Here is a 12,844-nt window from a genome sequence, read left to right as displayed (position 1 = left end):
GACTTGGGTGGACAAAGAGGTCCCCGTTTCTTCCTTGGGGCAGGGAGATGGCATTGCATTGAAACGTGGCAGGTGCCAGGACTCTCAGGGGGCACTGACTTTTTCCTCTCTGGCGCCTCCCAGGTCTACATCCGTACGCCTTCTGGTGAGGTACAGACGGTCCTCGTCCAGGACAGCCCCCCAGCAACAGCTGCGACTGCCTCCACCACCACTTGCAGTAGCCCTGCGTCCCGTGCTGCCCATCTGAGTGGGACCAGCAAAAAGCACTCGGCTGCAATTCTCCGAAAAGAACGACCCCTGCCAAAGATCGCTCCTGCTGGGAGCATCATCAGCCTGAACGCAGCACAGCTGGCAGCAGCGGCCCAGGCCATGCAGACCATCAACATCAACGGTGTCCAGGTCCAGGGCGTGCCCGTCACCATCACCAACACTGGCGGTGAGGGAAGTCCCCTGGGCTGGCGTGTGGGCAGCATGCCTGTGCATCGCACACATAGGCCTGACATTTGCCTGGTCCCTTCCATCTTAAAAGCATGTTCCTTGGTCCTTACGTCAGCTTTGTGAGATAGTTTAAGACATATGTTGGCCTTTCCAGCAGCTAAAGACCTTGAATATGATGGAGAGCATAAGATACACTCAGGAAAACTTTCCAGCTAACATATGCATACAAAATAGTTTGGTGCAGACCAAAGACATTTTCAGGGGAGGCTCTGGGTAAAGGTACTTGAAGGAAGGCTTCTTGGAGAAAGCCTTGACTTAAGGTTGATAGAAGAGAAGGGAGCCTTTGGCAGCAAGACTGGCTTGTATGGCACTCAGTTCGGTGGCAATATTTAGTAATATCTTCAGTATGAAAGCCACCTTGCAGATAATAAAACACTAGTTACTGAGCAAAAATGGTTCATTGCATTCTTTAGCTGGGTGAAGGGCACTATTCAGAGTAATTGAATCTGTCTGAATCTCCTCCCTTCATCCTTGGTTTAGCAGCAGGGAGGAGTTCGCCTGCAGGCACTCCCCTGCTTTGATGGCTTTGTGCAAGTGCCGGGGGGACTTGATTAATTCCGGAGTGCAAAGCACTGTCTCTCCCTCTATGAACAATAATTCCTGGATGCTTTTCTGGGAGCAGAGTTGGTGTCTCACAAGGACCTAAAGCTGGAGGAGATTCTGGGAAAGCGTTTCAAGATAGGACCCAGGTGGGCAGTGTCTGGAAGTGACTTCAGCCTGTGTAGCATAGTGGTTCTGGGCATTGACTCTGAAGTTGATGACCTGGGTTCAGATCCAAGTTCTATAAGTTCTGGCTGTGTGACTGTGAGCCTCAGTTTCTTAATCTGTAAAAGGGGGATGATAGTACCTATTTCATGGGCTTATGAAGCTTAAATGCGTTAAATACATTAAAGATCTCTAAAATGGTATCAGGCACACAGCAGGCTGAAAACTCTTAGCCACTATGACTGTCACCCTCACCCTGTACAGGAGGGCAGACAGGAGTCAGGCTCCCTCCTCTGCGCCCTTCAGTTTCCTCACCCTGAACTGTGTCCCCGTCCTTCCCATAGGACAGCAGCAGCTGACTGTGCAGAATGTTTCTGGGAACAACCTGACCATCAGTGGGCTGAGCCCCACCCAGATCCAGCTGCAGATGGAACAGGCCCTGGCTGGAGAGGCCCAGCCTGGGGAAAAGCGGCGCCGCATGGCCTGCACGTGTCCCAACTGCAAGGATGGGGACAAGAGGTAATTCGAGGCAACTGGCCAGGTAGCCAGCCCAGCGTGTGCCCTGTTCCCCAAGCCCTCCCTGGAACACAAAGAGGGGACGAGGCAGCAGTTCCTGCCACCTGGCCTCCTCCCCTTCCTGTGCTCTCCGGCCTGACCCCATGTCCTCTCTCCATCCTGTTCTGCCCCATCTCTACCTCCCGCTCTCTCTGCTTGTTCCTCTACCCCACCTTCAACCCAATTCCCAGGTCTGGCGAGCAGGGCAAGAAGAAGCACGTATGCCACATCCCCGACTGCGGCAAGACTTTCCGTAAGACGTCCCTGCTGCGGGCTCACGTGCGCCTGCACACCGGCGAGCGGCCCTTCGTCTGCAACTGGTTCTTCTGTGGCAAGAGGTTCACACGGAGCGACGAGCTCCAGCGGCATGCCCGCACCCACACAGGTCTGCTTCCCTCCCCTGCAGCGCCCTCCAACCCACCCCCATGTCAGCTCCCCACCAGCGACATGGAGCTTCCTGGCCTGGCCACGGTACTGCCACACTGAGCGCGGGGTACAGACTCTCTTCTCTCTTCTCTTCTCTCTCTTCTCTCTTCTCTGGTAGACCTCAGAACTCCCCGGGAGGTTCTCACAAGCCTTTCCTTTTTCATAGTGTTTCCCACAATGAGGTCACCTGCGCTGCATGGCCTTGATGACTTCTGCCACAGCTGCATAGTTATTTAACAGGCACTGTGCCAGGCTTGTTGTTCAGTCTCTAAGTCACGTCTGACTCTTTGCAACCCTATGGACTGCAGCATGCCAGGCTCCTCTGTCCTCCACTCTCTCCAGTTTGCTCAGATTCATGTCCATTGAGTCAGTGCTGCTATCTAGCCATCCCATCTTCTGTTGCCCTCTTCTCCTTTTGCCTTCTGTCTTTCCTAACATCAGGGTCTTTTCCAGTGAGTTGGCACTTTGCATTAGGTGGCCAAAGTATTGGAGTTTCAGCTTGAGTATCATTCCTTCCAGTACTCAGGGCTGATTTCCTTTAGGACTGACAGATTTGATCTTGTATGCCACGGAGGTCTTAAGAGTCTTCTCCAGCACCACAGTTTGAAGCATCACTTTTTCGGCACTCAGCCTTCTTTATAGTCCAACTCTCACATCCGTACATGACTACTGGAAAAACAATAGCTTTGAATAGATGGACGTTTGTTGGCAAAGTGATGTCGGTGCTTTTTAATATGCTGTCTAGATTTCTTTCCAGGGAGCAAGTGTCTTAATTTCATGGCTGCAGTCACCATTTGCAGTGACTTTAGAGCTCAAGAAAATAAAATCTGTCATTGCTTCCACTTTTTCCCCTTCTATTTGCCAAGAAGTGATGGGACCGGATGCCATGATCTTAGTTTTTTTTAAATGTTGAGTTTTAAGCCAGCTTTTTCACTCTCCTCTTTCACCCTCATCAAGAGGCTCTTTAGTTTCTCTTCACTTTCTGCCATTAGAGTGGTATCAACTGCATATCTGACGTTGTTGGTATTTCTCCTAGCAATCTTGATTCCAGCTTGTGATTCATCCAGCCCAGTATTTCATGTGATGTACTCTGCATATAAGTTAAATAACTAGGGTGACAATATACAGCCTTGTTGTACTCCTTTCCCAATTTTGAACCCAGTCAGTTGTTCCTGTCCAATTCTAATTGTTGCTTCTTGACCTGCATATAGGTTTCTCAGGAGACAGGTGAGATGGTCTGGTATTATCTTTTTAAGAATTTTCCAATTTGTTGTGATCCACACAGTCAAAGGAGTAGTAGTCAATGAAGCAGAAGTAGTTTGTGGTTGTTTTTTTTTAATTCCCTTGCTTTCTCTATGATCCAGCAAAGGTTAGCAGTTTGATCTCTGACTCCTCTGCCTTTTCTAAACCCAGCTTGTACATCTAGAAGTTCTTAGTTCACATATTGCTGAAGCCTAGCTTGAAGGATTTTGAGCATAACCTTGCTAGTATGTGAAATGAGCCCAAGTGTATGGTAGTTTGAACATTCTTTGACATTGCCCTTCTTTGGGATTGGAATGAAAACTGACCTTTTCCAGTCCTGTGGCCTCTGCCTAGTTTTCCAAATTTACTGACATACTGACTGCAGCATTTTAACAGCATTATCTTCTAAGATTTTAAATATCTCCTCAGACCTGGAATTCCATCATTTTCACTAGCTTTGTTTGTAGTAATGCTTCCTGAGGACCACTTGATTTCAAACTCCAGGATGTCTGGCTGTAGGTGAAAGATCAAACCATCATGGTTATCAGGGTCACTAAGATCTTTTTTGTATAGGTCTTCTGTGTATTCTTGCCACCTCTTCTTAATCTTGTCTGCTTGTGTTAGATCCTTACTGTTTCTGTCCTTTATCGTGCCCATCTTTGCATGAAATGTTCCCTTGATATCTCCAATTTTCTTAAAAAGATCTCTAGTCTTTCCCGTTCAGTTGTTTTCTTCTACTTCTTTGCATTGTTCATTTAAGAAGAGCTTCTTATCTCTCCTTGGTATTCTCTGCAACTCTGCATTAAGTTGGGTTTATCTTTCCCTTTCTCCCTTGCTTTTTGCTTCTCTTCTCTCCTCAGCTATTTGTAAAGCCTCCTCAGACAAGCATTTTGCCTTCTTACATTTCTTTTTTCTTGGGGATGGTTTTGGTCACCACCTCCTGTACAGTGTTACAAACCTCCGTCCACAGTCCTTTAAGCACTCTGTCTACCAGATCTAATCCCTTGAATCTATTCATCACCTCTGCTGTATAATCACAAGGGATTTGATTTAGGTCATACTTGAATGGCCTAGTGGTTTTCCCTACGTTCTTCAATTTAAGCCTGAATTTTGCAATAAGGAGCTCATGATATGAGCCACAGGCAGCTCCAAGTCTTGTTTTTACTGACTGTATAGAGCTTTTCTATGTTTGTCTACAGAGAATATATAACCAATCTGATTTTGGTGTTGACCATCTGGTGATGTCCATGTATAGAGCTTAGGTTGTTAGAAGAGTCTTTTCCTATGACCAGTGTGTTCTCTTGACAAAACTGTTAGCCTTTGCCCTGCTTAATTTTGTACTTGAAGGCCAAACTTGCCTGTAATCTGGGTCTCTCTTGACTTCCTACTTTTATATTCCACCCCTATACTGAAAAGGAGATCTTTTTTTGGTGTTAGTTCTAGAAGGTGTTGTAGGTCTTTATAGAACTGGTCAGCTTCAGCTTCCCCAGCATCAGTGATTAGGGCATAGACTTGGATTACTGTGATGTTGAATGGTTTACCTTGGAAACAAGCCGAGATCATTCTGTTGTTTTTGAGGTGGCACCCAAGTACTGCATTTTGGGCTCTTTTGTAGACTTTGAGGGCTACTCTTATTTCTTCTAAGGAATTGGTTATCTGAATTAAGTTCGCTCATTCCCATCCGTTTCAGTTCACTGATTCCTAAGATGTCAGTGTTCAGTCTTGCAATCTCCTAGACATTTTCTCATTAACTAATTTAATTTCCATACGACTCTATGGAAACAGTACTACGATTATGCCCATTTTCTGAGGCATGGAGCAGGGGCAGGGTCCCATAGCCAGTGGCTGGTGGAGCTGGTTCAACCCAGGCCCTCTGGCTCCCAGCTTTCCTACTGTTATTTAACAAATGATTTTCCTTAAATCATTTTACTATTTTTACCCTTTTATGTCCAGTGAAGGATTAACTTTTCACATCACAGACTTGAGACCATAGCTAAGTGTTTTAATGTACTCACAAATAAATACAAAACTATAAAGTAGAAAAATGTTCATCCATCTACCACCTAAGATTGTCCTGGGTGCCTCCAATGGTCCACAGCACATGCTTTGAGAACTGCTATTCTGGCAGATGCTCCCAGTGAGCAGACATGTAGCCTGGGCCTGGGATGCGAGGCCAGTAGCGGGGGCAGGTCTCAGACACCCTCTGTAGCCTCAGAGTAAATACTCAGAAGTAGCTAACCCAGCCTGGGTGGGTGGGTGTGATTCGAGCTGTTAGTGCTCAGGCTGGCAGGCCAGAGGGGAGAGGGCTTTTCCTGTGAGGGGGAGGACTTTGAGCCGGGGTTAGGCAGAGGGACATGTATCTGTGAGTGACAGGCATCTCCTCTTCCCAGGGGACAAACGCTTCGAGTGTGCCCAGTGTCAGAAGCGCTTCATGAGGAGTGACCACCTCACCAAGCATTACAAGACCCACCTGGTCACGAAGAACTTGTAAGGCCAACTGAGGCAGGAGGCCCCACAGATGCAGACCTGCCCGTGTCCTGCCTGGGCCTCTGGCCGAAAGGAGGCCCATGCTGTCACGGGCCCGCCTCAACCCCGGTTCCTGTTGTGCGACTGTCCCCACAGGAAGGGGCTCTGCTGCCCCCGTATGCACCTCCTTCTGAAGCCCCTTGGCTCCGCCCTGGCCCTCCCCTCTCACCACAAGCTCCTGGCCTGCCCAAACCATGGACACTGGCCATGCCCAATGAGACGTTCTAAATCAGGACGAGTGGGAACCCTTATTTCCAAAGGAAAAACATGAATTTCACTCCGTCGAGGAGCAAAGTGAGCCCCCTCCCCCCAACACTGCCGGAGTCGCATCGTGCCATGCCCCTCTCCCTCTCCTGCACCGCCCTGGCCCCCTTGGCCACTGCGGACGCCTGGACGCCCGGGGCCCTGCACCCAGGGCTCCACTGGCAGCCAGTCCGCCTCCACTCCACACGCCCCACCCGACCCCGACTCTCCTCCAGCACATTCCAACTTTCTATTTAAAAAGTAAAGCTACCCACCCACTCCCTGATTCCCCTCTTTTTCTATGGAGAACGTTGCCTTATACTCTACTTCCGATGATGAACACTGTGTATTGTGTGTGCTTTAAAGAAGTTTATTTAATTGCTCCCTTCTTCCTGTCCTTGTTACTCACCTCCCCCATGCCTGCTTTTAGTTTAGGGTTTTTGGGGGGCAATGATGAGCATATGAATTTTTTTTTTTCTCACTTTAGCAATTCTCTTTTCTAAATGACACAGCATTTCAACTCAAATCTGGATTCAGATAAAACACCTTCCCATCCTGAACCTCCTCCCTCTCCCCATCATCTCACCCACCCTGACCAGCCCAAGCCCTACTTGTGTACAGTGTATATTGTATAATAGACAATTGTGTCTACTACATGTTTAAAAATATATTGCTTGTTATTTTTGAGGCTTTTAAATTAAAACAAAAATCCAACTTTATTTTTAGTTGTAACTGCTTGAGGTATGTTTTATGAATTAAGTGACAGATTTGTTATCCTTTATTAACGATGTACTTTGTTGGTCAGCACTGGGCTGACAAAAATTTTTTCTTGCTAATAAATTTAGTTGCCTGAGGCAAAATCTGCAACTTGGCAGTGCAGCTTCCTTTGTCTTTTCCCTGGTAGCAGGGAATCCTGAGAAGGGAGCCCTGGTCTCTTCAGAGCAATCCACACTGGGACCAGGGTGGGGCCTTGCCCTTCTGACCTTGGCAAATCAGGGACGCAGCCCAGAAAGGGCCTCAGCCACATGGACCTGGCATTGGCACAAGCCCCCAGAGCACCTGGTGGGACTCCAGAGGGCTGAGCTTGGTGCAGGAGTTTCTGCTTTGTTTTGCCTCGTTTTGCCCAGATCGAAGCAGGTAGACTCTGTCCACAGACTCAAGTCAATAGCAATGCCTTCCTTACCAGCTAGTGAATCCCTCCACTCAACCCTCCAACCCCTGGAGGAGAGCTTTGGCCTCCGAGCCCGTTAATAAGAAGCTTGGGAGAGAAACCCAAAAGGACCTCGCCTCAGTCACTTGCAGAAGGCTAAAGAATCTGGAGAAAACAATTCCCCAAGACCCCTTCCCAGGGTGGGGGTCCAAGCCAGAACCCAGCTCAAGAGAGAACCCTGGCCACAGATTCTGTTTTTCTTCTATCCCCTCACCCCAGCACCCCAGGGACGGCAGCAGGCTAATTTTGGTTTCAGCAAGTGCTGCAGATCTGAATTTTTGGAGGGGTGGGGATGGGGCAAGGCTATGAGATCTGGGCTCGTGATGGTAGGCAGGCTGAGATTGGAGCCAGTTCAGTACCTGTGTTTAAACCTAGGAAGGGCCTGAAGAGCATCTGGGCTGAAGGAGAAGAGACAAGTTGTTCTCAAGCATATAGAGAACGGTATGTGCTTTTCTTACATCAGCAATTCCTCTTCACCAGCCTCAGAAGGATCCGGCCACGGTGGCTGTTCTGTGCAGGAGTGGCAGGGAGCGCGTGGAGCTCTCCATCCCCTTACTCGGTTTCCTCTGTCACCAGCAGCCTGCATTTTTGCAAGCAAACATCTTGTCTTTAGAGCCTGAACACCCTCACATCAGCTGAAGCAATAAAAGGATGGATCAGAGGTTTGTCTGCCCTGATCACTTCTTTATTAAGGTAGGGAGGCCCGTCCAAGAAGCATACTTAAGCCCTTTGAGTGATACCAGACCCACCACTGACTTCCCTGACATGAAGCCTCCTACCTAGCCCAGCAGCCCCACATCTCATCGCTGCACTGGCAGGAGGCAGAAGACATGAGGTATATTTATCCACTCTCAAGTGTGGAATGTGGGACTAGAAAACTGTCTTACTGTGTTCTGGATTCGGACTGGCGGGAAGAAGGGGCATGTTAACAACTGATCTCTTTCTGCCACACGTTCCCCACTGGCTTTGCTCTCAGGCACAAACAACTATCCTTTCCTGGGAACTGTGGTTTATGCTTCAAGGGCAGAAGCTGACCTGACTCCTCGGCATCCTTTGGAAATGAGGTGCCAGCCCCTAACGGGCAGAACAGCATGCTGTCACTCAGGGTTTCCCTTCTCCAGTGAGACACATACCTGATCATCTCTGCCTCCTATGGGATGCCTGAGTTAGAAGGGGAGCAGGAAGATGTATTCTGCCTGGCATGGCTAATGGCCTGAGGGAAGAACAGAGAGACCCAGTGACAAATTAGCCCTCATCTGCTTCAATCTATCCCATACTGAGACTTCAGAGTTGCAGGGGTGGGGACTGTTAGAGTGATGCAGCCCAAGCTCACTCTAGGCCAGAGGCCTCCCCAGGACACCTGATTGGCCCTGGTTGAAAATGACACCCCCATCAGCCTGGGAGGATGGAATAAAGAACAGGGGTGTGGGTGAAAAGAAAGCAAAGAATGGAGGGAGAAGCAGAGAATCGGGGCTTGGAGAGGAGCATCAGATACCTGCTCACTGGGATCCTGGGCAAGAGGAAATAAATGACCACAGGTCAGGTCAAGACAATCGACCAGCAGTCCTTAAATAAAACTAAGGAGCCACCAGGTCATATCCTTTGGGCCTGCTGAGACCCCATCAGGCCTCCTCCCACTCCTGTGGCTCTCACTCAGCGCTGGGGCTAAGATAGTCACCCCAGAGCTCACTCAACCTTGGAAACCTTAACACCCCTCCAGTCCCACCAGGTGCCCAAAACCCCAAGCTCCACTCACCAGGTTCAGAGAAGCTTAAGAAAAGCAGATTATGCATAAATATTACACATTAGCATTTCCTGGCTGGGATTGTGAGAAGGAGCCAGGGACATTAAGGAATCCTTCCCATGAAGGAGCTTCTCGTGGGGTACACATATGAAAACAAAGGGACATATTTGGGGAGCAACCCGTGAGCCTGTGCAAAGGATCACATGAGGGGTTAACCGCATAACTGCAAGCGGGACACTTAGGTAAGGGTCAGCCTCCTGGCATCCAGCTCTGGGTCCCCTGGTAACCATACTCAGGGTTCAGGCATCTGCTGACAGAGCACCAAGTACCCATCTGTGCATTCTGAGGCTCCAGGCTGAGTTCACCCAAGGCCAGGCCAGAGGATTCCTGAGATTTGGGCCCCCAGCACACCTGGGGTTGGTTCCAGCCTGCTGTTGGTTCCCTGGAAAGCTGGGGGCTGTACTGCACAAGCATCATTAACTCCCCCAGGTTCCCCTTCCTCCCCAGACATTCTCATCCTTCCCTATGGCTTCAAGTGCCACCTCGGAGGCTCATGACACCTCAACCATCCCATCAGTCTAGACCTCTCCCCCAGCTTCAGATCACACATGGTTGTCCCATAAACCCTCACACTCAACAGGCCTGATGGTGACTTCATCTTTCCCTGAAACCTTTCCTCCAACACGCCCTCACGTTAAAGAACAGCACCTTCCCTGATGGCTCAGACGGTAAGGCATCTGTCTACAATGCGGGAGACCCGGGTTCAGTCCCTGGGTTGGGAAGATCCCTTGGAGAAGGAAATGGCAACCCACTCCAGTACTCTTGCCTGGAGAATCCCAAGGATGGAGGAGCATGGTAGGCTACAGTCCATGGGGTCGTAAAGAGTTGGACACGACTGAGCAACTTCACTTTCACTCACCACCCAGCTCACCTAAAGGCATCCTGCTGAGTTAAATCATTCCTCTCTACTTCATACCCCCCAAACTCAAGCATCAGGCTCCCTACTCCCAGGTCTAGCTTAGAGAATAGCATCTCCCAGTGTCTCCCTGCCACTGCCTCACCCTCCTTTGCCCATCACCTACTGGTCACCAGAGCCATGTCCCCAAACAAAAATCCAGTCACCAAGATGTAACTGAAATGTATAATTTAATCAAACAATTAGACTAAAAATGGTGATGTAAGAACATAAATGCAAAAGCATTAGGAGAAAACAGGCAAGGCATAGCCCCCAAACAAATTCTCCAACCTTTTGCTGCAGATTGAGAAACTGGGGTGTCTCTGTACAATGCAGTATTGCAGTATAGCTTCTATTCATTAAAGACCTCCAAGAAAAGATTAGTAACTTTACAAAGTTGGGGGGTGGTAAGCAAAATATTTAAGAAAATCAGTAAAAAAGAAATTTAATTCTCCCAAGCAGTCAAACCCCTTGCTGGGCAGCACCCACAGCGGGTGTCATGTCCCCCCTCTGGTTTGCACTGCAGGGCCCCTTTGTGATCTAGACACCAAATTCCACTAGGCAGAAAAGCACAATACAAGCCTACTGATTATCTTCAAGACAAAGGAGAAATATAAAAAGGCAATCAGTTGCAAATTTCCTCACCAACAGCAAAGGATGGAAGAGGCTGTCGGAATCCAGTACTTTTTCTTGCTACCTGGCCTTAAAAAGCTAGGAATTAGACACCCTAGTTTGACAGCAGCACAGGATGAAAACTGAGAAGAGCTATCTAAAGCTGGCCCTTGCCACCTGTCTGATCTTTAGCAGTCACCTAGCCCCTGTCTCCTTGCCTGGCCTGTTTTCTCACCACCTTGCTCTGGCAGTATCACACTCAAGTTGTTCTGTCTTCCTGGAATGACTGTTCTTTGCCCATCTGGAGAACAATTACTCATTAAGACAAATCAAATGTCTGCTCCCTTTATGAAGCCTTTCCCGACTGCATAACCCTTGGAGACCACATTCTCATATTTGCTCCCCTTTACCTTGCAGATACATCTGTTAAAGTTCCTGTACCTCCTTAGTTTAGAGATCTGTCTCCCCCTATAGAGTGTAAGCCCCCTGTGGGCAAGAACTATGCACGTTTATCTTCATATTCTCAGACCTAGCTCAGTGCCTGGTCTTTAATACATGTCTTCCCCACTACACTGAGCCCTTGGCTTTTAAATTTTAAACAAACCATTCAAATGATCCTAATTTTGGTGTCCCAGAATCTGGGCCCAGGGTAGCATAACCCAACAGTGCTAAGAGGGTAGCCCCATTAATAAAATCATGTGAGCTGAAGAGTACTAATCACTGCTTATCCAGGTTCAAGTGCAGGGCCTTGGGAGGGGGGAAGCAATGGTCATATGTAGAAGAACAACCTCAACAAGAAAGGAAGTCCAGTCACCTCTCTCTCAATTGTGTCAAGAGAGAAAAATGATGGCCACACAAAAAAATTTCAACCAGTGGAGAATCCATTGATCAACATCATTAAACCTTGAGATGAATTATTTCTTTGCAGCAAATCTGTCTTCCAGATGCCATTTGGCAAGCTATGTGCACATAATAAAGGATGACAGTCATCTAATGTAGGGCTTAATGAAGCTCGGCAATAATGCAAACACCTGGTCAGGGAAGGGAAGTTCCCCTTACCTGACACAGTCCTGGGGTGCCTGCCTAAAAGGCTCTTGCAGCTCCCCTTCTTGATGTTCAGGAAGGACTACAGAGAAGCCTTGACCCTAGGCTGCCCAGCCAAGTCAAAACTGGAATGGGCACTGGCAAGTGTCCTATTATTCAAGCCCCTAGTCCACATCCTGGAAGTGACTTTGCATGGCAACCTGCTCCCCTGTGCCTTTAGTTATGGTTGTCACTGACCTGGGAACTAGATTCCAACTACCGAGAAGAGGCAAAATGTGAAAAAGGAGAAACAACAAAGAGGGAGGCGGCCCTGGAGCGATGGGGCAATCTTTCCATCTGCTGGAACACTGGGTAGTATGAGCTCCGCTGCAACTACAAAAGAGGAAACCATGAGGAAAGCGAGGAGCATGCTCTGACCTGCATTACAGAAATGAGGCTGGAGAGCGGCAATTCAGAGCTGAAACAGGAAGATGGTTCTCATCTGGGATAGTTTGATCCCAAATTTCCCTCTTCCCCTTTCCCATCTGGCCATCTGCTTTCTTACCCATGGTCTCCTCCTGACCTAACTGCTCCTCCCAGACACCAGAGTACCTCCCCATACTCACACACTATATACACACCCCTATCCCACGAGACCCGAAGTCATATTTCAACCTCTCCCATTCTCGAGCCCAAATTTCAAACCCCCACCAGATCGCCCCTTTCTGTGTCTCCACTACACTTTGCTTCAGAGTCTGGCCCCTAATTCCATTTTCCGTTTGTCCTTTCCAGACCGCCAATCTCTACACTAGCCTTCGGGCATCTGCTAGGGGCGGGCCTCTTAAAACTGACTATCTCCACAAGCCCCCAGCGGCTCCTCCCTTGCCCCTCCCGTCTGGGCCGCTGCAGTCCCTATACCTTTAACAAACCTCCACGTGCGTGTTAACCGAGGTGACAGCATTTCCTTCTCTCTCTGCTCCCGCCCCGGGAGGCGCCGTCCATTGGCTGCCGGGTTCCTCTGTTCTTGTTTTAATTGGTCTCGCTCCTGGAAAACTCCAACCAATGGTCTCTCCGCTCCCGGCTCCCTCCACCGTCTCTGGCTTCC

The 12,844-nt window shown here is 48.8% G+C and overlaps 1 protein-coding gene and 1 long non-coding RNA gene across 4 annotated transcripts in view; one reads left to right on the top strand and one right to left on the bottom strand.

Moving 5' to 3' along the window:
- The window catches only part of SP2 (Sp2 transcription factor), a 30,509-nt gene extending 23,447 nt beyond the window's left edge, over positions 1-7,062 (top strand). Inside the window, exons 4-7 of the mRNA XM_004012813.4 lie at positions 124-436; positions 1,548-1,722; positions 1,950-2,143; positions 5,817-7,062. Of these exons, the coding sequence (XP_004012862.1) occupies positions 124-436; positions 1,548-1,722; positions 1,950-2,143; positions 5,817-5,917 (783 nt within the window). The 3' untranslated portion in view covers positions 5,918-7,062. The remainder of the gene's footprint in view (positions 1-123; positions 437-1,547; positions 1,723-1,949; positions 2,144-5,816) is intronic.
- The window catches only part of LOC114116860 (uncharacterized), a 40,089-nt gene extending 27,372 nt beyond the window's left edge, over positions 1-12,717 (bottom strand). For 2 of the 3 annotated variants that reach the window (XR_003590657.3, XR_009595344.1), the window contains exons 1-3: positions 12,658-12,717; positions 8,539-8,618; positions 7,864-7,985 (exon numbers count right to left, since the gene is read on the bottom strand). This is a non-coding gene — a long non-coding RNA (uncharacterized LOC114116860). The remainder of the gene's footprint in view (positions 1-7,863; positions 7,986-8,538; positions 8,619-12,657) is intronic. The other variant, XR_009595345.1, reaches the window with a different exon arrangement.
- Positions 12,718-12,844: the final 127 nt, after the last annotated feature.

Source organism: Ovis aries, chromosome 11 (genome assembly GCF_016772045.2).
Source record: "Ovis aries strain OAR_USU_Benz2616 breed Rambouillet chromosome 11, ARS-UI_Ramb_v3.0, whole genome shotgun sequence".
NCBI classification, from domain to species: Eukaryota; Metazoa; Chordata; class Mammalia; order Artiodactyla; family Bovidae; genus Ovis; species Ovis aries.
This window is presented reverse-complemented; position numbering and strand designations above follow the sequence as displayed.